The sequence below is a fragment of the Mobula hypostoma genome, chromosome 22 (assembly GCF_963921235.1).
Source record: "Mobula hypostoma chromosome 22, sMobHyp1.1, whole genome shotgun sequence".
Lineage (NCBI taxonomy): Eukaryota > Metazoa > Chordata > Chondrichthyes > Myliobatiformes > Myliobatidae > Mobula > Mobula hypostoma.
Window position 1 is genome coordinate 5650679 of NC_086118.1, and position 24955 is coordinate 5675633.

General features: G+C 46.6%; 1 protein-coding gene across 2 annotated transcripts in view; it reads left to right on the plus strand.

The window, feature by feature from the left end:
- LOC134336608 (E3 ubiquitin-protein ligase TRIM65-like) overlaps positions 1-24955 on the plus strand; it is a 57812-nt gene that overhangs the window by 20471 nt on the left and 12386 nt on the right. For both annotated transcript variants that reach the window (XM_063030938.1, XM_063030937.1), the window contains exons 4-5: positions 392-572; positions 23762-23854. In XM_063030938.1, coding sequence (XP_062887008.1) covers positions 392-572; positions 23762-23854 — 274 coding nt within the window. The remainder of the gene's footprint in view (positions 1-391; positions 573-23761; positions 23855-24955) is intronic.

Below are 24955 nucleotides of genomic sequence, written 5' to 3' on the forward strand. Positions count from 1 at the left end.
CCTTCTCTCTCACCTGCCTTCTCTACCCCTCTCTCTCACCTGCCTTCTCCCACCCCGCCCCAATTTATAATGGGTCTTACCGACACAGGTCTGCTTGGGAACCAAGCATTTTTGACACTCCTTTCCTCCCTTGATGCTGCTCGATCCACTGAGATGCACCAGCAGTTGGTTTGTTGCTCCAGGTTCTAGTACCTGTAGTCTCTTGTCTCTCCAGTGTATTCCGTTCTTTTTTCCACTAGCTTGCTGAATTTCTGTTTAACTTTTCATAATCTTGTTGTGAATTGAGTTCCATCACTTCAACAGCTATAGAGAGCCTGGACTGTCCTTGCAGTGGCAAAGGCTGTATTTTAATGCAAGATCTTTTCTTTGCTCCGTATACGCTACCTCTCAGTTCCCTCAAGAGATTCACGCACTGAAAAAAAGTTCCCAGAACCTGGAAGAACCTATTCCAGAGCTGGCAATAGAGAACAAGCTGGACGCTGTGAAGAAGGATTTGGAGGCGATCTCCTTACTTATCTCCAAGTGCCTCCAAGATCTCTCCAGGCAAGCTCCAGAATCAAGGAAAATTCCAGGTCAGAACTTGTCTGGATTGTTGCTTCTATTTCTGTTAATTTCCTCCTTGGTATTAGGCAAAAATACAGGTGGTGCTTTATGTTAGATTCTGGAGTTTAAATAACAGAGCTTTGGTTCTATATTGGGACATAATCATCTGTACACTCGCTTTGCCAAGTGGCATGATCTTGGGGTGATAACCCCCTGCCCGGCCAAACCTTTGCACTCTTGTTTGGGTGAATGCTGCGTGTTGTGTCCCCTGTGTAACATCAGTACCCCGAAATAACATTCAGTCCACAATCAGCACACAGCAAAGTTGCTGGTGAACGCAGCAGGCCAGGCAGCATCTCCAGGAAGAGGTATAGTCGATGTTTCGGGCCGAGACCCTTCGTCAGGACTAACTGAAAGAAGAGCTAGTAAGAGATTTGAAAGTGGGAGGGGGAGGGGGTGATCCAAAATGATAGGAGAAGACAGGAGGGGGAGGGATGGAGCCAAGAGCTGGACAGGTGATTGGCAAAAGGGGATACGAGAGGATCATGGGACAGGAGGTCCGGGGAGAAAGACAAGGGCGGTGGGGGGGAGAACCCAGAGGATGGGCAAGGGGTAGAGTCAGAGGGACAGAGGGAGAAAAAGGAGAGTGAGAGAAAGAATGTGTGTATAAAAATAAATAACGGATGGGGTACGAGGGGGAGGTGGGGCATTAGCGGAAGTTAGAGAAGTCGATGTTCATGCCATCAGGTTGGAGGCTATCCAGACGGAATATAAGGTGTTGTTCCTCCAACCTGAGTGTGGCTTCATCTTTACAGTAGAGGAGGCCGTGGATGGACATGTCAGAATGGGAATGGGATGTGGAATTAAAATGTGTGGCCACTGGGAGATCCTGCTTTCTCTGGTGGACAGAGTGTATTTGTTCAGCAAAGCGGTCTCCCAGTCTGCGTTGGGTCTCACCAATATATAGGAGGCCAGATTGGGAGCACCGGACGCAGTATATCACCCCAGCCGACTCACAGGTGAAGTGTCGCCTCACCTGGAAGGACTGTCTGGGGCCCTGAATGGTGGTAAGGGAGGAAGTGTAAGGGCATGTGTAGCACTTGTTCCGCCAGGAGGGAGATCAGTGGGGAGGGATGGGGGGGACGAATGGACAAGGGAGTCGTGTAGGGAGCGATCTCTGCGGAAAGCAGAGGTGGGGGGAGGGAAAGATGTGCTTAGTGGTGGGATCCCGTTGGAGGTGGCGAAAGTTACAGAGAATAATATGTTGGACCCAGAGGCTGGTGGGGTGGTAGGTGAGGACCAGGGGAACCCTATTCCGAGTGGGGTGGCGGGAGGATGGAGTGAGAGCAGATGTGCGTCAAATGGGGGAGATGCGTTTGAGAGCAGAGTTGATAGTGGAGGAAGAGAAGCCCCTTTCTTTAAAAAAGGAGGACATCTCCCTCGTCCTGGATTGAAAAACCTCATCCTGAGAGCAGATGTGGCGGAGACGGAGGAATTGCAAGGAGGGGATGGCATTTTTGCAGGAGACAGGGTGAGAAGAGGAATAGTCCAGATAGCTGTGAGAGTCAGTAGGCTTATAGTAGACATCAGTGGATAAGCTGTTTCCAGAGACAGAGACAGAAAGATCTAGAAAGGGGAGGGAGGTGTCGGAAATGGACCAGGTAAACTTGAGGGCAGGGTGAAAGTTGGAGGCAAAGTTAATAAAGTCAACGAGCTCAGCATGCGTGCAGGAAGCAGCGCCAATGCAGTCGTCAGTGTAGCAAAGGAAAAGTGGGGGACAGATACCAGAATAGGTTTGGAACATAGATCGTTCCACAAAGCCGACAAAAAGACCGGCGTAGCTAGGACCCATACGGGTGTCCATAGCTACACCTTTAGTTTGGAGGAAGTGGGATGAGCCAAAGGAGAAATTATTAAGAGTAAGGACTAGTTCCGCTAGACGGAGCAGAGTGGTGGTAGAGGGGAACTGATTAGGTCTGGAATCCAAAAAGAAGCGGAGAGCTTTGAGACCTTCCTGATGGGGGATGGAAGTATACAGGGACTGGACATCCATGGTGAAAATAAAGCGGTGGGGGCCAGGGAACTTAAAATCATCAAAAAGTTTAAGAGCGTGAGAAGTGTCACGAACATAGGTAGGAAGGGATTGAACAAGGGGGGATAAAACCGTGTCGAGGTATGCAGAAAGGAGTTTGGTGGGGCAGGAGCAAGCTGAGACAATAGGTCTGCCAGGACAGGCAGGTTTAGTCCACAATGTGCGGTTAAACGATTAAGATTTTGTATTTAAGTATGAGGTTAGTAGAGAAACAAAAGAAAAGGAAAACAAATAAAAGGCACCAATAATCTCATAACATGTCCAGTGCACAACGTTGGAGCTCACGGATTCCCTTTCGCTGATCCTCCGCTCGTCGTTGACCCCTGGGCTCCCGCCCTGAGCCCTGGCCCAGCAGGTCCGGCAACTGTCCTCTCAAGCCACGTCTTCTCTCTTCATCCTCTTCGCGCCTAGCTAGGAATATAAAGAAGGATAGCAAAAATTTTTTTTTAGGTATGTGAAGAAAAGGAAGATAGTTAAGAACAATGTTGGGCCCTTGAAGAATGAATTGGGAGAAATTGTTATGGGAAACAGAGAAATGGCAGACGAATTTAATAAGTACTTTGGATCTGTCTTCACTAGGGAAGACACAGGCAATCTCCCAGATGTATGGATGGGCCAAGGACATAGGGTAACAGAGGAACTGAAACAGATTGACATTAGGAAGGAAACGGTGATGAGTAGACTGATGGGACTGAAGGCTAACAAATCCCCAGGTCCAGATGCTCTGCATCCTAGGGTACTAAAGGAGGTGGCTCTGGAAATTGCGGATGTATTGGTGATCATTTTCCAATGTTCCTTAGATTCAGGATCAGTTCCTGAGGATTGGCGAATGGCTAATGTTATCCCACTGTTTAAGAAAGGAGGGGGGAGAAAACAGGGAACTATCGCCCTGTTAGCCTAACATCAGTAGTGGGGGAGATGCTAGAGTCCATTATTAAAGATGAAATAGTGGCATATCTTGATAGCAGTGATAGGATTGGGCCGAGCCAGCATGGATTTACCAAGGGCAAATCATGCTTGACTAATCTATTGGAGTTTTTCGAGGATGTAACCAGGAAGATAGACGCGGGAGATCCAGTGGATGTGGTGTACCTTGACTTTCAGAAGGCATTTGATAAGGTACCACATAGGAGATTGGTGGGTAAAATCAGAGCTCATGGCATTGGGGGGAGGATATTGACATGGATAGAAAACTGGTTGGCAGATAGAAAGCAAAGGGTAGCAGTGAATGGGTGTTTCTCGGAATGGCAGGTGGTGACTAGTGGGGTGCCACAGGGCTCGGTATTGGGACCACAGCTGTTTACGAATTACGTCAATGATTTAGAGGAAGGCATTGTGAATAACATCAGCAAGTTTGCTGATGATACTAAGCTGGGTGGCAGTGTGACATGTGATGAGGATGTTGGGAGAATTCAAGGTGACTTGGATAGGCTGGGTGAGTGGGCAGAAACTTGGCAGATGGCGTTTAATGTGAATAAGTGTGAGGTTATTCACTTTGGGAGCAAGAACAGGAAGGCAGATTATTATCTGAACTGTGTGGAGTTAGGTAAGGGAGAAATACAAAGAGATCTAGGAGTACTTGTTCATCAGTCTCTGAAGGTGAATGAGCAAGTGCAGCAGGCAGTGAAGAAGGCTAATGGAATGTTGGCCTTTATTACAAAGGGAATTGAATACAAGAGCAAGGAAACCCTTTTGCATTTGTACAGGGCCCTGGTGAGACCACACCTGGAGTATTGTGTGCAGTTTTGGTCTCCAGGGTTAAGGAAGGACATCCTGGCTGTGGAGGAGGTGCAGCGTAGGTTCACTAGGTTAATTCCTGGGATGTATGGACTGTCTTACGCAGAGAGTTTAGAGAGACTGGGCTTGTACATGCTGGAATTAAGGAGATTGAGGGGGGATCTGATTGAGACATATAAGATTATTAAGGGATTGGACAAGATAGAGGTAGGAAATATGTTCCAGATGCTGGGAGAGTCCAGTACCAGAGGGCATGGTTTAAGAATAAGGGGTGGGTCATTTAGGACAGAGTTGAGGAGGAACTTCTTCTCCCAGAGAGTTGTGGAGGTGTGGAACACGCTGCCTCAGAAGGCAGTGGAGGCCAATTCTCTGGATGCTTTCAAGAAGCAGCTAGATAGGTATCTTATGGATAGGGGAATCAAGGGTTATGGGGACAAGGCAGGAACCGGGTATTGATAGTAGATGATCAGCCATGATCTCAGAATGGCGGTGCAGGCTCGAAGGGCCGAATGGTCTACTTCTGCACCTATTGTCTATTGTCTGTTCTCCCCCAAGCCAGTGCAAACTGACAGCTTTCACACAGACAGAAAGAATAACATCTATCCCAATTGGTTGGCAAATGAATACAAATCCTGTTATCACGAACTGCTATAGGGATCCACTGTCTCAGCAGCTAACAGTACAGAGAAGCCATTTTATTCCCCTTAGCAGTAACATAAAAGAAGAAACCCTTACACTTTCCCCCCACCAAATTTAATCATGTCCTCATGACTTCTAAATAACTCGCCAACCATTCCTGCAGACACAAAAACCCAGACAGTGTCATTGCTCCCCAAACAGTAGACCTTACGCCCTGTTCTCCAGGTGCTACATAGGCCAACCTATCTGGGAGTTTTCTAATCCTCCGAGACCTCTGTACCTTCTCACCTAAACCCTTCAGGTTCGGACACTACTGGGGATACCTCGGGTCTGCTTGCCAACTCCTCTCTCAATCTCTCACTCATGCCCCCATGGCAACTCGGAGCCCCCTTGTCCCGTGTCCGGGGCCCCGCTTCTTTTCCTTCAGAGTCCTGCAGTAACCCAGACTGCCCACAGCTAGCCCTCCCCACTACACCTGGCTCAGTGGGAGAAGGGCCAAAGGTCTCCTCCTCAATCAAGGTGAAGTTAGTGAAAGGCAGCATGTACCACACATCCAGCACATCATCCTTCAAATTCGTGTTCTTCCCCATTTCCCCTTTCGGTAGCTGCTGTTTGATTTTCTCCAAACTGAAGCACTTAGCCGGGACTGCCTCTGCAGCCTCTTCAGCCCCTGTAATCGAGACGACAGCTTCTTCTTGGACTCCTCCAACTCTTGGCCCAGTCTCAGCAGTTCTGACTCACGTTTCTTGGCCATCTCAATCTGGGACGCCGTTCCTCCACCAGCTTCTTCCACCTCGACCTAAAAAAGTTTTTCCACTTCATTTAAACTGTTGATGGTTATCTTCAGGTTCCCTTCAAGCTTCCGCTTCCCTCTTCCGAGATCCGTCCGCAATTGCTTCACCTCCTCAGAAGTGTAGTCAAACTCCCCTCTGGGCTCTCGGTTCTCCGTTGGCCTTCGTCAGACAGCTTCCTTTGTCTTCCCCAACGTGCAAGTCTTCCAATCTTTTCTGGATTAACTCATTAGTAAGTGGCCGCAGTTTCTGCTCAAAATTCTGGTTCTCCTTCTCCACATTGACGAGCGTGGACTCTAAGTCTTCAAGGTTTGTCCCAAAAGTGCGGCACTCAGTCTCCAGCCTGCATTTCTGAGCGCTCAGTTCAGCGGTGCAAATCCCCTCTCTCCCCAGTGTCTCATTCCGATTGACAGCCTGGGTTTCCAGCCCCAGGTCCACCATCATCTGTTCCAACACCAGGAAGCTCAACTGGTATGTCGGGTCATTTCTCTCAGATTGCACCAAACTCAGCCGGCCAAAAACTACTCCACATTTTGCACTTCGCCTCTGTCGCTTTTCCCCCCTCCCTTTCTTCTCCAAGGGAGGGTAGCCACACAGCAGCAGATTCAAGGGGTATAAAAGGAGGACGGGAGGATGAATACAGGGCCCTGGTGGAGGACTTTGTCAAATGGTACAAGTTGAATCATCTTCAGCTCAACATCAGTAAGACAAAGGAGATGGTGATGGACTTTAGGAAGACCAAGCCTGCACTGTTACTATTATATAACCATATAACAATTACAGCACGGAAACAGGCCACCTCAGCCCTTCTAGTCCGTGCCGAACTCTTATTCTCACCTAGTCCCACCGACCTGCACTCAGCCCATAACCCTCCATTCCTTTCCTGTCCATATATCTATCCAATTTAACTTTAAACGACAACATCGAACCTGCCTCAACCACTTCTGCTGGAAGCTCGTTTCACACAGCGACCACTCTCTGAGTAAAGAAGTTCCCCCTCATGTTACCCCTAAACTTTTGCCCTTCAGCTCTCAACTCATGTCCTCTTGTTTGAAACTCCCCCATTCTCAATGGAAAAAGCCTATCCACATCAACTCTATCGCCCTCATAATTTTAAATACCTCTATCAAGTCCCCCTTCAACCTTCTACGTTCCAAAGAATAAAGACCCAACTTGTTCAACCTTTCTCTGTAACTTAGGTGATGAAACCCAGGTAACATTCTAGTAAATCTTCTCTGTTTTGTTAACATCTTTCCTATAATTCGGTGACCAAAACTGTACACAATACTCCGAATTTGGCCTCACCAATGCCTTGTACAATTTCAATATTACATCCCAACTTATATACTCAATGCTCTGATTTATAAATGCCAGCATACCAAAAGCTTTCTTCACCACCCTATCCACATGAAATTCCACCTTCAGGGAACTGTGCACCATTATTCCTAGATCCCTCTGTTCTGCATTCTTCAATGCCCCACCATTTACCATGTGTGTCCTGTTTTGATTAGTCCTACCAAAATGTAACACCTCACATTTATCAGCATTAAACTCCATCTGCCATCTTTAAGCCCCCTCTTCTAACCGGCCTAAATCTCTCTGCAAGCTTTGAAAACCTACTTCATTATCCACAACTCCACCTATCTTAGTATCATCTGCATACTTACTCATCCAATTTACCACCCTATTGATGGTGAGGACGTGGATGTGTACAGGTATCTGGATGACAGACCTGAATGGAGCACCAACACAGAGGCTGTGTACAGTCAGAGCCACAGTTGCATTTACTTCCTGAGGAGACGGAGGTCTTTGGGAGTATGCCAGCCTCTCCTTCGCATATACTGTCAGTCTGTAGTCACCAGTGTAATCTTCTATGTGGTAATGTGCTGGGACATTGGCATCAACACGGGTGATGCCAACAGGCTCACTAAACCGATTAGAAAGGCTGGCTCCATTCAGGAGTCAAACTGGACACACTGGAGGCTGTGGTAGACAAAGAACCCTACGGAAAATTTTGTCAATTCTGGACAATGTTTCTCATCCTCTGCGTGCCACCTTGGCTGACATGAGAAGCACTTTTAGTAATAGACTAAGACAACTGCGCTGCCCCAAAGAGCACGATAAGGTCATTCTTACCCTTGGCCATTTTGCTTTGTAATGAGTTAATCTAGAGGCAGGGAAGTGATGAACCCCTTCTATTAGACTGTGGTAACTTACTTTTTTATTATTTTCTTCTCTTCTAATATTTTTATATCTATGCCCTTGTAATGCTACTGTGACACTGTAATTTCCTTTGGGCTCAATAAAGTACATCTATCTAGATCATAAAATTTGTTGTTTTGTGACAGTAGTACTTGGCAATACTTAATAAAATAACTACACATTACAATAAGAAATATGTATATATACACAGTATATAAAGTTGTGACGGACATGGACTGTGCCTTTAAAAGTGAGAGAGAGAGAGAGAGAGAGAAACTGACTACAGTATGGCTGCCTGCTTCTGGGTTGCTGTGGCGAGAGAGAGGTGGAGTTATGTGATGGACAGTTCGATGTTTACAGTTGCTTCGCAGCATGTTTATTTACGCAAGGTCAGATTACTCTCACGGCCATAAGATGGTCCCCAACCACCGGGCCGCGGACCACTACCGGGCCGCGAGGAAACAATATGATTTGGCGATATGAGTCAGCTGCACCTTTCCTCATTCCCTGTCACGGCCACTGTTGAGCCTGAACACGCGAGGTCATTACGCACGCCGGAGGTCATCAGTCGGTATGAGTAAAATACAGACGTCGCTTGAGAGTTTCTTTGGAAGAGGTGGAAGAGGACATAAAAGGCCTAACGATGATGATAACGCAGAGACAGCTGAGGCAGAGACTACAATAAAGAAGAAAGCTTCCTTCAACAGAAAATACGATGAGTCGTACATAAAATAAGGCTTTATTGCGACTGGTGACTCGCACGCTCCAAGCCCCCTGTGTGTGATATGTGGAGACAAGCTGTCTAATGAGGCAATGAAGCCCTCAAAACTGCTTCAGCACCTTGAGTCCCAGCACCCTGCATTTAATGACAAACCCGTTGAGTTTTTGAGCGGAAAGAACGTGAGCAAGTGGGACAGAAGCAAGTGCTGAGAGTCACCACCTCCACAAATGCTGCTGCTCTGAGAGCGTCGTACTTAGTGGCTCGCCGTATTGCTAAGGCTAAGAAGACTTCCACTGTTGTTGAAGAATTGATTCTGCCTGCTGCCAAGGACATGTGCCGTGAACTGTTGGGAGAAGCTGCAGCTAACAAGCTGGCACAGGTTTCTCTTTCAGCTGCCACAGTTTCAAGGAGAATTGATGACATAGCAGAGGACATCAAAGCACAGCTGTTGGAACGGTTTAACAAGCCACCATGTTGTTATGATGCTATTGAGTTGTAAGTGACTTATAATTGACTTATCACTGTATTCATGGGAGGAAAATATGCACTGTGTGTTTAATATTATGTTCGTTAGATAAACCCTTTTAGAAACAAAATTGAGTATTATTAGCCATTTATAAGTGACTAATAGTTTCACCTATATTCCATTCGTGATTAACACCCCCCCCCCCACCCCCGCCCCCGGTTAGCTGGTCCGCAAGAATATTGTCAATATTAAACTGGTCCGCGGTGCAGAAAAGGTTGGGGACCCCTGGGTTAAGGCGACCAGTCAACGAAAGGAAGCCAGTGACAGAAGAGTCAGTGGGTGGAACTTTCGAGTGCCCGCAAGGGTGGGTTGAGGATCGATCAGGAGAATCGATCAGTGGCTATCACAGTGTGTAGAAGGGCTGACCGTGTGGAGGCTGCCGGTCTGTCTACCCTTGCCTGGGTGGTAGTTTTCCCTCGAAGATGGTCCCCTTTGTGATAAGCTACGTTTGGCTAACTCGAGAGTGGATTCGGAGTCCGACGACGGAAAACCATCCTTATTCGTTCTTCTTTTATTGCGGATTTCACCTCGGCTTACAAAAACCTCTCTCTCCCCCACCAACTCTGTGCATTGAACTGAACTTCCTTATATTACCATCATAAGACTTTAAATCTTGCCACCCGAGCTTGAACGAGATTATGAGAGAAAACTAGCAGGGAACATAAAAACTGACTGTAAAAGCTTTTATAGATATGTGAGAAGAAAAAGATTGGTTAAGACAAATGTAGGTCCCCTACAGACAGAAACAGGTGAATTGATTATGGGGAGCAAGGACATGGCAGACCAACTGAATAATTACTTTGGTTCTGTCTTCACTAAGGAGGACATAAATAATCTTCCGGAAATAGTAGGGGACAGAGGGTCCAGTGAGATGGAGGAACTGAGGGAAATACATGTTAGTAGGGAAGTGGTGTTAGGTAAATTGAAGGGATTAAAGGCAGATAAATCCCCAGGGCCAGATGGTCTGCATCCCAGAGTGCTTAAGGAAGTAGCCCAAGAAATAGTGGATGCATTAGTGATAATTTTTCAAAACTCTTTAGATTCTGGACTAGTTCCTGAGGATTGGAGGGTGACTAATGTAACCCCACTTTTTAAAAAAGGAGGGAGAGAGAAACCAGGGAATTTACCAGTTAGCCTAACATCGGTGGGGGGGGGAACTGCTAGAGTCAGTTATCAAAGATGTGACAACAGCACATTTGGAAAGTGGTGAAATCATCGGACAAAGTCAGCATGGATTTGTGAAAGGAAAATCATGTCTGACGAATCTCATAGAATTTTTTGAGGATGTAACTAGTAGAGTGGATAGGGGAGAACCAGTGGATGTGGTATATTTGGATTTTCAAAAGGCTTTTGACAAGGTCCCACACAGGAGATTAGTGTGCAAACTTAAAGCACACGGTATTGGGGGTAAGGTATTGATGTGGATAGAGAATTGGTTGGCAGACAGGAAGCAAAGAGTGGGAATAAATGGGACCTTTTCAGAATGGCAGGCAGTGACTAGTGGGGTACCGCAAGGCTCAGTGCTGGGACCCCAGTTGTTTACAATATATATTAATGACTTGGATGAGAGAATTAAATGCAGCATCTCCAAGTTTGCGGATGACACGAAGCTGGGCGGCAGTGTTAGCTGTGAGGAGGATGCTAAGAGGATGCAGGGTGACTTGGATAGGTTAGGTGAGTGGGCAAATTCATGGCAGATGCAATTTAATGTGGATAAATGTGAAGTTATCCACTTTGGTGGCAAAAACAGGAAAACAGATTATTATCTGAATGGTGGCCGATTAGGAAAAGGGGAGGTGCAAAGAGACCTGGGTGTCATTATACACCAGTCATTGAAAGTGGGCATGCAGGTACAGCAGGCGGTGAAAAAGGCAAATGGTATGCTGGCATTTATAGCAAGAGGATTCGAGTACAGGAGCAGGGAGGTACTACTGCAGTTGTACAAGGCCTTGGTGAGACCACACCTGGAGTATTGTGTGCAGTTTTGGTCCCCTAATCTGAGGAAAGACATCCTTGCCATAGAGGGAGTACAAAGAAGGTTCACCAGATTGATTCCTGGGATGGCAGGACTTTCATATGATGAAAGACTGGATGAACTAGGCTTATACTTGTTGGAATTTAGAAGATTGAGGGGAGATCTGATTGAAACGTATAAAATCCTAAAGGGATTGGACAGGCTAGATGCAAGAAGATTGTTCCCGATGTTGGGGAAGTCCAGAACGAGGGGTCACAGTTTAAGGATAAAGGGGAAGCCTTTTAGGACTGAGATTAGGAAAACTTCTTCATACAGAGAGTGGTGAATCTGTGGAATTCTCTGCCACAGGAAACAGTTGAGGCCAGTTCATTGGCTATATTTAAGGTTGAGTTAGATATGGCCCTTGTGGCTAGGGGGATCAGAGGGTATGGAGGGAAGGCTGGTGCAGGGTTCTGAGTTGGATGATCAGCCATGATCATACTGAATGGCGGTGCAGGCTCGAAGGGCCGAATGGCCTACTCCTGCACCTATTTTCTATGTTTCTATGAATGAGTTTGGGAATTATATTTATACATACACACACACACACACACACACACACACACACACACACACACACATATATATTAAATATATACACACACATAACACTGCTAACTTTAGATTTACCTGGTTTAAGTTACTATATTAAGTAGTTACTAATAAATAGTAGTTTTAGCATAAAAATCAGACTCCAGATGTGTTCTATTGCTGCTGGTTCTTTTAAACCGTTGTGTGTACATAACAAAGTAAATTAAATAAGTAGTTCAAAAAGAGAGGCAAAAAAAAATTAGTGAGGTAACGTACGTGTTCACTGTCCATTCAGAAATGCCTCACAAAGACATGAGAGTTGTTGGTAATGAGGGGAAGCTGAAGGGATTTACATACAGTTTTACATTTAACACTCTGCAGGAGAGCCCTGAGTGTGATGGGTGGACACATGTATCTGTACTTTGGAATTTGTTAGAAATAAATGTGAAATAACAATGTAGAAGTGTACAGCTGATGAGTCAGTGTTTATAAAGTAGATGAAACAAGGTTTGACAGTTTGGGTGGAGCCCTTTACACAATGATGTGGATTTCCAGAATGTCACAGTTTCCAGTACCAGCAATGCCCCCTTCAGTTGTATCAGGAAAAGGATAGACAACCAAGGCCACCATAGACTGAAGCAGGCTAGCTTGGGCACAAGGAAGGGATAAAATCAGCAGTATTTCTTGGTATGTGTGGGAAATTAAGACTTTAGAGAATATTGAACTGAATTAATAAATCCTTTGTTAATGAGTCAATAGTTTTCACAGCATCCACACTTCCAAACCCAAGCTTTTACATTCACCTCCCACTGGCATACTTGATTGTACTACCTCTACCTAGAGGTATTAGGCTGGCAATTCACCTGCATGATCCACAATTGAAGGTAGATTCTTTTTCCCAGAATGAATTCCCAGGTCATTTTCCACCATCCTGCAAATAATTCAGGCAACCTCCAGGTGTTAAGTTTGTCATTTGACCCGATTCAGTTTCTTTGTCAGTGGAGCAGAACAAGCTACCTTCCAACGGGATGGTACTTTTGGAACATGGCAGGTGGACAGGGTTCCCTTTCATTTAATACCTCTCCACTGCAACCCCGAAACTGCTGGATCCCACAGTTCCCTTGCCCATGATTACCTACTGATACAGATTTCAATCTAAGCCCCCTCTCCATTACTGGATTCAGTGCTCGGATATCCCATTTCCTTCTCGTGTATGCAGAGAATGAAGCAGTTTGCTACATTATCTGATACAAGGAAATGCATCATTAATGTGCAATTTACAACTAAATTACCCTGTTATATTTCTAGTGTGGGATTTGATACAGCCAGGAAATCCTGGTGATTACAGTCCATTCTAGAAGACCAAATAATTTTCACAGTGATTACAATGGATTTCTGGACCCAAGTAACTTAACTCAAAGTAGGTGATGAGCATGTAGAGAGAGCAGAGAGACAGTGACAGATGGAATATAATATGCAGAAGTAAATGCTTATCAAAGGATATAGTAAGAAAGGTGCAGGTGCAGTAAACAATCAGGAAAATAGTACGATAGTCATTTTGCAATAAGTTGCAAAAGTATAAGGAAGTTTGTTGTTTCTGTACACACCTTTGGTGAGTCTGCACCTGGAATGTTGTTAGCTGGAAGTCTTGCAAGTGTTACAATGTGTAAATTCCTGTGGCAGGGTTTGTTCTACAAGCACAGAATTAATAGTGAAACTATTAATTTCCATGGCTGGGTAAGTCTAGGGAAGATGCGCTCAAGCTAAACTCATGAGATTGATACGGCTCAATCCCACTCCAAACCCCGGTTTGTGTGGATGCTGTGTCATTTGCTACCCTGTTATGAATTATGAATCTTAACTGAAGGGTTAGTAAAGAATAACAAAAAAGAAAAGGGCCCATTCTAATTAAACAGTCAAATGTACACAAGTTGGAGCTCATCTTGAACTTCTCTGTCACTTGCATGCTGGGCCCTTGGTCAGCGTGAAAGCACACACCACCTTACAAACGTCGCTTGCAATCCATCTCGAACAAACGGGTCTCCCACCGATCATATGCTACAACCGGCTCTCCCCACCATCTTCCCTCTTCATCTCCTCTCGAACAAAAACTCCAAGCCCAACCTAGTGACCCTCACCAGAGAAACCTCCCCTTAATCTAACCACCCTAATTGGATGGCACACATTTCTCCTCATCTCTTATCTTCAACAGTAACCCAAACAAGCTGAAAACAGAACAGACTGCTCTTACAGAACTGCTAAATGAAATACATACACAGCATAGCAGTAACAATGTGAACTAGGGCATTACATTAGGATGGACCAACACACACTGAATTTAGAAAAAAAAAGGCGTGACCATTTTGAAACCCAAGTCTGTATTTTATCGTCAAGGAAGGTGTCTGAAAGGACTGCTTCCCTTGTCTGGAGAGTAGAGAACTCCGTGGCAGAGTCTCAAAAGGGATCAGTGATTTTTGGACTGAGGAGGACATTTCTCCAGAAATAGCAACCTTTGAAATTCTCTCTTCCTGCAGGACTGTGAATGGTTAGTGATCATATTCAGGAATGAGACATTTTATGGGAGTTAAGGGAGTAAAAAGATATGGGAATATGTGTGGCAGTATAATTCTTCCTGAATACGATTACTGCACAATTCTTTCTGTTGCTGAGGCCCTCAGCTCAGAATTCCCTCCCTGTCTTTATAACCCCCCCCCATTAAGCTGTCAAACAGGTTGTTATATTGTTTATGAGAATGTGCACAAATTGTCTGCCACAGTTTAATGAAGAACAAACAATTTTCTTTTCGAAAACAACAGGAATTCTGCAGATGCTGGAAATTCAAGCAACATACATTAAAGTTGCTGGTGAACGCAGCAGGCCAAGCAGCATCTCCAGGAAGAGGTGCAGTACATCAAAGTTGCTGGTGAACGCAGCAGGCCAAGCAGCATCTCCAGGAAGAGGTGCAGTCGACGTTTCAGGCCGAGACCCTTCGTCAGGAAGGTTAGTCCTGACGAAGGGTCTCGGTCTGAAACGTCGACTGCACCTCTTCCTATAGATGCTGCTTGGCCTGCTGCGTTCACCAGCAACTTTGATGTAATTTTCTTTTCGAACTCAGTGGGCCAAGCAGCATCTATAGGAGGTGGGGATGGTTGGAGGGAAGAATTGTCGATGTTTAAGGTTTCACTGCCCACCCCCCAGCTCTATCTCGTCCACCAGCAACCTGTGGCTCCCATATCTCCCCTCACCCTTTCTTTATTGTATCCTACCCAAGATCCACAAACCAGACAGCCTGCTCTTCCCACTGAACTCATGTCCGCCTACTTATTTAAGCCCATCAGCCCTGACGGGGTCCTCTGTCCTGGGCCAGTCTTTCAGGTGTTGCCCATCTTTGAGGGTCCTTCCTTTCCCAGGGATGGGTCTTTGGAGCTTCGGCTGGTGTTTCTGTGCCTCTGTGTTTTTTAAGCAGGATGGAGTTGCTAGCCCCACGCCCAGCCCTCCTCCCCTTGCAGCTAGGCCTGGGACCGATCATGGTGGAGATATGTCGCATGCCTGGATAAAATTTTGTCCTCCTTGGTTCAGTCCCTTCCCCCCCTAGGTCTGTGACACTTCACATGTTCTCAATCTCTTCAATCACTGGGCCTGATTGCCTCATTTTCACTATGGATGTCCAATTCCTGTCTCCCATCCGGAAGGCAAAGCACTCTGCTCTTTTCAGTCAGCATCCCTAACCGGTTACCCTCCACTGGCAGAACTGGTCCTCGCACTCAACAATTTCTCTTTCGGCTAATTGCTTCGAACCTAAGATGTAGCCTCATATACCCCAGCTACATGTGCCTTTTTGTTGGCTACGTGGAACAGTCAATGTTCCAAGCCCACACTGGTAACTCTCCCCAAATCTATCTACGTTACGTTGACAACTGCATTGGTGCTGCTTCCTGCAGTCATGTTGAGCTCATCATTTTCATCAACTTTGTCTCCAAATTCCACCCTGCCCTTAAATTCATTTGGTCCATCTCTGTCTCTCCCTCTCCTCTTTCTTGATGTTTCTGTCCCCACCTCTGGAATATTCCAGAACAAATCAGATGAACTCCTCCGTCAAAGAACAGGGTTTCCTTTTTACCACCATCGATTCTGCCCTCATTTACATATCCGTTTACTTAAAATTATTCCGAGAGAGACAGGTGGAACAGGCCCTTCTGGCCTGACAAGTAGCACCGCCCAGCAACTCACCTAAACACAGAACAATTTTACAATGACCAATTAACCTGTACGTCTTTGGACTGTGGGAGGAAACTGGAGCACCTGGAAGAAACCCGGGCGGTCATGGGAGAGTGTACAGCCTGTTGGAATTGAGCTCCGAACTCCGACACAAGCTGTGATAGCATCACGCTAACTGCTACACCACTGTGCCCCCCCCCCACACACACACACATCCATCCTCACCCCCTCTTCCCATCGGCATAACGGGCAATAGAGTTCTCTTATCCTCACCGACCACCCCGTTATTCGCCGTATCCTGCACACCAATCTCCTTAACGTCTGGCATCTCAAACATATCCTACCACTAAACAATTCAATCCTTCCTCTGTATTCTCTGCCTTCTGCAGAGATTGCTCTCTACGTTGTTCCCTTGTTCAATCATCCCACCCACTGATCTCCCTCATTTCCCTACAAGTGGAACAACCTACCACTTGCCTCCTTCACAAGCATTCCAGGTCCCAAACAGTCCTTCCAGGTGAGAAGGCAGAATTTCCCAGTGGCCACCCATTTCAATTTGACTTCCCATTCCCATTCTGACATGTCAGTCCATGGTCTGATGAGGCCATACTCAGATTGGAGGAACAACACTTCATACTCCTTCTGGGTAGCTTCCAACCTGATGGCATGAACATCGATTTCTCGACCATCTGGTAACATCTCCCCTCCCCCCTCTCTCTTTCTATCCTCCATTCTGTCTCCCCTCTTACCCCTTTCACTACTCACCTGCCCAGCATCTCCCTCTGGTGCCTCTCCTTCCTTTTTTGTCCACTGTTCTGTCCTGTCAGTTTCCCTTTTTGTTTGTCCTGTACCTCTTCCACCTATCCCCTCCAGGTCTTACTTCACCCCCCTCCCTCACCCAGCCCCCTTCGCCCTCTCCTGGTCTCACCTATCACCTGCCCACTTGTACTCCTTCCCCTCCACCTTCATATTCTGGCTTCTTCCCCTTCCGCTCCAGTCCTGATGAACTGTTTACTCTATTCCACAGAGGCTGCCCAACCTGCTGAGTCCTTTCAGCATTTTGTGAGTATTGCTCTGGATTTCCAGCATCTGCAGAAGCTCTTGTGTTTATTATATGAGGTCTGTCTTTCTTGCCTTCTCCTTTGGGACTTGCATTTAAAAAATTGTCAACCTGCTTTAATGTCTGTCCACCTTCCAATTCAGTCAGTCTTTGGTTTGCTAAAACTGTTTAGAAGTACCATGTTGGACTGTGTTGCACAGTACAGCAGTGTAGTAGTTAGTGTAGTGTAATGCTTAACAGTGCCAGCAATCACTAAGCAGGGTTCAGTTCCCATCACTGTCTGTACGTTCTCCAAGTGACTGCGTGGTTTTCCCTCAGCTGCTTCAGTTTCCTCCCACATTCCAAAGGGGTACAGGTTAGGATTATTAAATTGTGGGCGTGCTATGCTGGTGAGACGTGGGCTGCCATCCTGTGCAGCCTCAGACTGTGTTGGGCATTAACACAAACGATGCATTTCACCTATGTTTCAATGTTCTGAAGTGACAGAAAGCTAATCTTTAATCTTTGAGTACAAGCTGGTGTACAATGTAATATAAGGCCATGGTAAGAGCAGAATTTGGCCATTTGGCCCATTGAGTCTCTCTGTCATTTGATCATGTCTGATCTATTTTCCTCTCAACCCCATTCTCCTGCCTTCTCTATTACATTTGCCACCCTTACTAATCAAGAATTTATCAACCTCTGCTTTACGCGTACCCAATGACTTGGCCTCCACAGCCATCTGTGGCAGTGAATTCCACAGATTCACCACCCTCTGGCTAAAGTGAATCTGCCTCATCTCTGCTTTAAAGGAATGCTCTTCTATTCTGAGGCCGTGCCCTTTGTTCCTAGACTCCCCACTATAGGAAACGTTCTCTCCATATCCAGTCTATCTAGGCCTTTCAATATTTGATAGGTTTTAATGAGATCCTCCCTCATTCTTTTAAACTCCAGTGAGTACAGGCCCAGAGCCCTCAAACACTGCTCATATGTTAACCTCTTCATTCCTGAAATCATTCTCGTGAACCATCTTTGTGCTCTCTCGAATGCCAGCACATCCTTCCTTAGATAAGGGGACCAAACTTGCTCACAATATGCCAAGTGCACTCTGATCAATGCCTTACAAAGCCTCAGAATTACATATTTGCTCCTGTATTCTAGTTTTCTTGAAATGAGTGCAAACTTTGCATTTGCCTCCCTCAGCACTGACTCAACCTGCAAGTTAACGTTTAGGGAGTTCTGCACAAAGACTCTTGTACCTCTGATTTCTGAATTTGCTCCCCATTTAGGAAATAGACTGCATCTTTATTCCTTCAACCAAAGTGCATGACCATACATACACTTCCCTACACTTATCCCATCTGCCAATTCCGCAGACTCCCTCTTTCCACGACACTACCTGCCTCATATCATCTGCAAACTTGGCCACAAAGCCATCAATTCCATCATCCAATCACAAACAAGAAAAAATCTGCAGATACACATCAAAGTTGCTGGTGAACGCAGCAGGCCAGGCAGCATCTCTAGGAAGAGGTACAGTCGACGTTTCAGGCCGAGACGCTTCGTCAGGACTAACTGAAGGAAGAGTGAGTAAGGGATTTGAAAGCTGGATGGGGCGCGGGAGATCCAAAATGATAGGAGAAGACAGGAGGGGGAGGGATAGAGCCAAGAGCTGGACAGGTGATAGGCAAAAGGGGATACGAGAGGATCATGGGACAGGAGGTCCGGGAAGAAAGACAAGGTGGGGGGGGACCCAGAGGATGGGCAAGAGGTATATTCAGAGGGACAGAGGGAGAAAAAGGAGAGTGAGAGAAAGAATGTGTGCCTAAAAATAAGTAACAGATGGGGTACGAGGGGGAGGTGGGGCCTTAGCGGAAGTTAGAGAAGTCGATGTTCATGCCATCAGGTTGGAGGCTACCCAGACTGAATATAAGGTGTTGTTCCTCCAACCTGAGTGTGGCTTCATCTTTACAGTAGAGGAGGCCGTGGATAGACATGTCAGAATGGGAATGGGATGTGGAATTAAAATGTGTGGCCACAGAAACGTGTTCGGTGGGGCAGGAGCAAGCTGAGACAATAGGTCGGCCAGGACAGGCAGGTTTGTGGATCTTGGGTAGGAGGTAGAAACGGGAAGTGCGGGGTGTGGTAATTATAAGGTTGGTAGCAGTGGATGGGAGATCCCCTGAGCGGATAAAGTCGGTGATGGTGTGGGAGACAATGGCCTGGTGCACCTTAGTGGGGTCACGATCGAGGGGTAAATAAGAGGAGGTATCCGTGAGTTGTCGCTGTGCCTCGGCAAGGTAGAGGTCAGTACGCCAGACTACAACAGCACCCCCCTTATCGGCGGGTTTAATAATAAGGTTAGGATTAGTGCGGAGGGAGTGGAGAGCAGAGCGTTCCGAAGGAGTGAGGTTGGAATGGGAACAAGGTGTGGTGAAGTCGAGACGGTTGATGTCCCGTCGGCAATTAGGGATAAAGAGATCCAGAGCAGGCAGAAGACCAGAGCAGGGTGTCCATGAAGAAGAGGAGGGTTGAAGACGGGAGAAGGGGTCATCGGTGGGGGTGGAAGAGTCCTTGCCGAAGAAGTAGGCTCGGAGACGGAGATGGCGGAAGAAAAGTTCCGCATCGTGGCGAACACGGAACTCGCTGAGGTGTGGGCGAAGGGGGACAAAGGTGAGGCCCTTACTGAGAACAGAGCGTTCTGCCTCCGACAGTTGAAGGTCAGAGGGGATGGTAAAGACCCGGCACGGATGAGAGCTGGGATCAGAGGGGGGAGGGGGGAGGCTGGGTGTGTCAATGGAGAGGGGAGGGTTGGGGTGAGAGGAAGGTGGAGCCTCCGAGGGCCCAGGAGCTGACGGTAACTTTGATGTGTGTTGCTTGAATTTCCAGCATCTGCACGTTCACCAGCAACTTTGATGTGTGTTGCTTGAATTTCCAGCATCTGCAGAATTCCTGTTGTTTGCGTAAAAATCTGCAGATGCTGGAAATCCAAGCAACACACACGAAATGCTGGAGGAACTCACCAGGCCAAGCTGCATCTATGGAAAAGATTAAAGTCAATGTTTCAGGCCAAGACCCTTCAGCAGAACTTGAGAAAAAAAGATGAGGAGTAGAGTTAAGTGAGGGGAGGGGAGGGAGAAATGCAAGGTGATAGGTGAAACCAAGAGGGGGAGGGATGAAGTAAAGAGCTGGGAAGTTGATTGGTGAAAGAGATTCAGGGCTGGAGGAGAGTTCTGATAGGAGACGAGTGAATGCCATGGAAGAAAGAAAAGTGGGGGGAGCACCAGAGGAAGGTGATGGGCAGGCAAGGAGATATGTGAGAGAGGGAAAAGAGAATGGTGAAGGGGGAAGGGGGAAGGGCATCATTCCTGGAAGTTTGAGAAATCAGTGTTCATGCCATCAGGTTAGAGGCTACCCAGAAGGAATATAAGGTGTTATTCCTCCAGCCTGAGTGTGGCCTCATCAGAACAGTATCATCAGAATGGGAATGGGGAGTGGAATTAAAATGAATGGCTACTGGGAGATCCTGCTTTTTCTGGCAGATAGAGCGTAGGTGCTCAGAAAAGCAGTCTCCCAGTCTACGCCAGGTCTCACCTATATACAGGAGGCCACACTGAGAGCACCGAACATAGTACATGACCCCAGCAGGTGAAGTGTCGCCTCATCTGGAAGGGCCATTTGGGGCAATGAGTGGTAGTGAGGGAGGAGATGTAGGGACAGTGTAGAACTTGTTCCACTTGCAAGGGTGAGTGCCAGGAGGGAGATCATTGGGGAGGGACGAATAGACAAGGGAGTCGCATAGGGAGTGATCATTGTGGAAAGTGGGGGGTAGGGAAAGATGTGCTTGGTGGAGATGGTGGAAGTTGTGGAGAATTATGTGCTGGACATGGAGGCTGGCGGAGTGGTGGGTGAGGAACCCTATCCCTGTGGGGTGGCGGGAGGATCGGCTAAGAACAGACATGCGTGACATGGAAGAGGTGCGGTTGGGGGCTGCATTGATTGGGGAGGAAGGGAAGCCCCTTTCTTGGAAGAAGAAGAACACCTTTCTGGAATGAAAAGCCTCATTCTGAGAGTAGTTGCAGCGGAGACACAGGAGTTGAGAGAAGGGCTGGCGATTTTACAAGTAACGGGGTGGGAGGAGGTATAGTCCAGGTAGCTGAAGAATCCTTGGATTTGTAATAGTCATCAGTAGGTAAGCTGTGTCCAGACATAGGGACAGAGAGATCGAGTTCATCATCCAGTTCATTAAAATATAACATGAAAAGAAGCGGCCCCAACATCGAACTCTGTAGAACACTCACTAGCAGCCAACCAGAAAAAGCCCCATTTATCACTCTGTCCACCAGAGAAAGCAGGATCTCCCAGTGGCCACACATTTTAATTTCACATCCCTTTCCCATTCTGACATGTCTATCCATGGCCTCCTTTACTGTAAAGATGAAGCCACACTCAGGTTGGAGGAACAACACCTTATATTCCGTCTGGGTAGCCTCCAACCTGATGGCATGAACATTGACTTCTCTAACTTCCGCTAATGCCCCACCTCCCTCTCTTATTTATTTATTCATTTACACACATTCTTTCTCTCTCTCTCCTTTTTCTCCCTCTGTCCCTCTGACTATACCCCTTGCCCATCCTCTGGGTTCCCCCCCTCCCCCTTTTCCTTCTCCCTGGGCCTCCTGTCCCATGATCCTCTCATATCCCTTTTGTCAATCACCTGTCCAGCTCTTGGCTCCATCCCTCCCCCTCCTGTCTTCTCCTATCATTTTGGATCTCCCCCTCACCCTCCCACTTCCAAATCTCTTGCTATCTCTTCTTTCAGTTAGCCTTGATGAAGGGTCTCGGCCTGAAACGTCGACTCTACCTCTTCCTAGAGATGCTGCCTGGCCTGCTGCGTTCACCAGCAACTTTGATGTGTGTTGCTTGGAGGCCCCACTTATTCCCAGTCTTTGGCTGTCTGCCAGTCAGCCAATCAACTATCCATGCTAGTAATATCACGCAACACACACAAAATGCTGGTGAACGCAGCAGGCCAAGCAGCATCGATAGGAAGAAGTACCATCGACGTTTCGGGCCAAGACCCTTCGTCAAGACTAACAAAGAAGAGATAGTTAGTCCTGATGAAGGGTCTTGGCCCGAAACGTCGACTGTACTTCTTCCTATAGATGCTGCTTGGCCTGCTGCGTTCACCAGCAATTTGTGTGTGTTGCTTGAATCTCCAGCATCTGTAGAATTCCTCGTGTTTGCGTAGTAATATCACATCTTGTTTAGCAGCCTCATATGCTGCACCTTGTCAAAGGCCTTCTGAAAATCCAAGTAATAAAGGCTTCGATCCTGCCGTTGTGCTGCCCAGCGTTTGCACATTCTGTGTTTTCTTCGGGTATCCAGTTCCCCACATCTCAAATGTGTGCTGGTACGTTTATGTCACAGTAAACTGTCCCATAGAGCAGGTGAATACAAGAGGGGAGGGTGAAGGGACTGATGGAAGCTGGGATAGGCTTGATGGGCTGAATGGCTTGCTAATGTCCTAGTAAATTCTGTTACGTCAGAAACCTACTGTAGAGAGCAAGGTTATCAACTTGCCCTACATCGGAACACATATAGTATATCTTGCTTTCTGAGGGATGGGTTACCACCAATATCTGCTCCAGTAGGGCCTGCTGCACAGCATATTACCACTGTCATGTTAAGGGAATACTAATCATAAGAACCTTTTCTGTACATTCAGTACAGCTGGCCAATGGAAGGATGAGTCATTGCTAGGCAATACCACAGCTACACTGCGTTGGGTTCTCATGCACAGTAAAGGGAAGTAAGGCAAGGAACACTAGGTCTTGACCCTCTTGCATCAACTTTCAGTTGTGACCTTGGTTAACACTAGAAAGGGAAAGTTGGAAGGTGGAGTGGGAGCTGGCTGCGATGGGGTTACGGTGGGAGTGAGAGCAGAGGGTTCTTTGGAGAGAGAATGGGAGTTGAGGGTGTGAGTGGGTGGGTGTTGGGTGTGTTGGGACCGTGTATGTTTGAAGTTGGATATATTGGGAGTGCTGGGGTTTATGGTCATGGGTGTTTTGTCTGGCCAGGGATAGCTCCTACCAGAAATCTTCACTTCGAGGCAAGTTTAAATATGTTGTGGAGTTCACAGCAAAGTCCTGGCCCAGGGGTTGATCTTCATAGGTTGAGATTATATGGGATAAAGGGGGAATCATGTATTGATTTTGTTGGTAACTGCCTCTATGCTCTTGCGCTCCAATAGAATTTTGTATCTTTCAATTTCAGTTAAACTTGAGATTCGCTGTTATCTCCCTTCCGGGACAAATACCCAATCCCTGGAAATCAATCCAGTGAACTTTCATTGCCTTCTCTTTATTGCAAAAATATGCCTCCTGAGGTAGGGAGGCCAGACCAGTACACGAAACATCAGTTTCAGCAGAGCTCTGTATAATTGTCAGGAAAGTGTCCTTTTGAACTGTAGGCAGCCAGAGTATGATGCAACAGAGGCTAGTAACCACCTCCAGGGATTTGCACCTCTCTGTGCAGAAGGGAAATTGTAGATGAGTCCTGAACTTCAGTCAGGTGATGACTGGCTCCATAATTGTGCAGACAGGAAGCATGTATGCTCGTTTATTAAATGGCTTTATCTCACACTGTGGCCTTGTATACTGGTACAGTTGGTAGAACTGTTCACTATAACTACTCTCTCTGGTGCAGAATCCACGGGGAACAGCCATTGTGTGTCAGTGAAACCTCCTGAACCTCGAGTACTCCCATCTACTTCACACATCAGGGAGCCATTCCTCAAGAGTAAGTGTGTGATTCTATGTTCATGGGATACTGTGTGGTGGTGTCATTATGACAGAGAATTTTAAACTTACCGATGTATTAATCTGCGTTGGCATTCACAGGTCTGTTGAGAGAAATAGAAGTGAGTCTACTATACCAGTTGGCTAGACGATGGCTAATCTTATAGCTCAGCACCATTTTCCTGCACTACCCTTATCCGTAATTTCACAAATAGCTAAGCATGGTCCTTGCACTGTACTATACTTTGCGCTCTGAGCTCAAAGTAAATTTACTATCAAAGTGCATATTAAAAAGGATCTTGTGCTTTCCCGGTTTATGTGACGAATAAACTCTTCTTGGGCCTCCAACCAGGTACAGGTATCGATTATAACCGACAGTTTAATGATAAACTCTGCTATCTTCTTCAGGGATGATGCCTAGACATGTCAAGTCTGGTGGTATATGGTGCAGAACAGCATATATTGGCATGATGGAATCCCGCATCAGGAAGCACAGGAGGTGTATCCGTTTGGGTTACCCAGAGGAATCAGTGCTAGCAGAACACTGCATTTGCAATGGCCATGGGATTGACTTCAGCACCGAACTACTGTGCCACGCCAGTGGCTTTTGGGACCGTCTGGTGAAAGAAGCCATTGAGATAAAACTAGAGGGAAAGAATTTTAACAAAGACGAAGGTCTCACGCTAAGTAAGAACTTGAATTCGATTGTAAATAAGGTGGGACAGCGGAAACCTGATTGAATGAAGACTAACCAATCAGGAGGATGGACAACGGACTTGACATGCCCAGGCATCACCCCTGATGAAGATTGCAGAGTTGGTCATCAAATGTTGGTTATAATCGACACCTGTACCCAGCTGGAAACCCGAGAAGAGTTTAAAGTACATATATGTCACCCTATACAACCCTGAGATTTGTCTTCTTGTGGACATACTAATCCAAGAAGCATAATAGAATCAGTAAAAGACCACACCCAACAGGACAGACAAACAACCAATGTGCAAAAGACAGCAAACTGTGAAAGTACGAAAGAGAAAAAAAATAGTAATAAATAAGTAAGCAATAAATATCGGGAACATGAGAGGAAGAGTCCTTGAAAGTG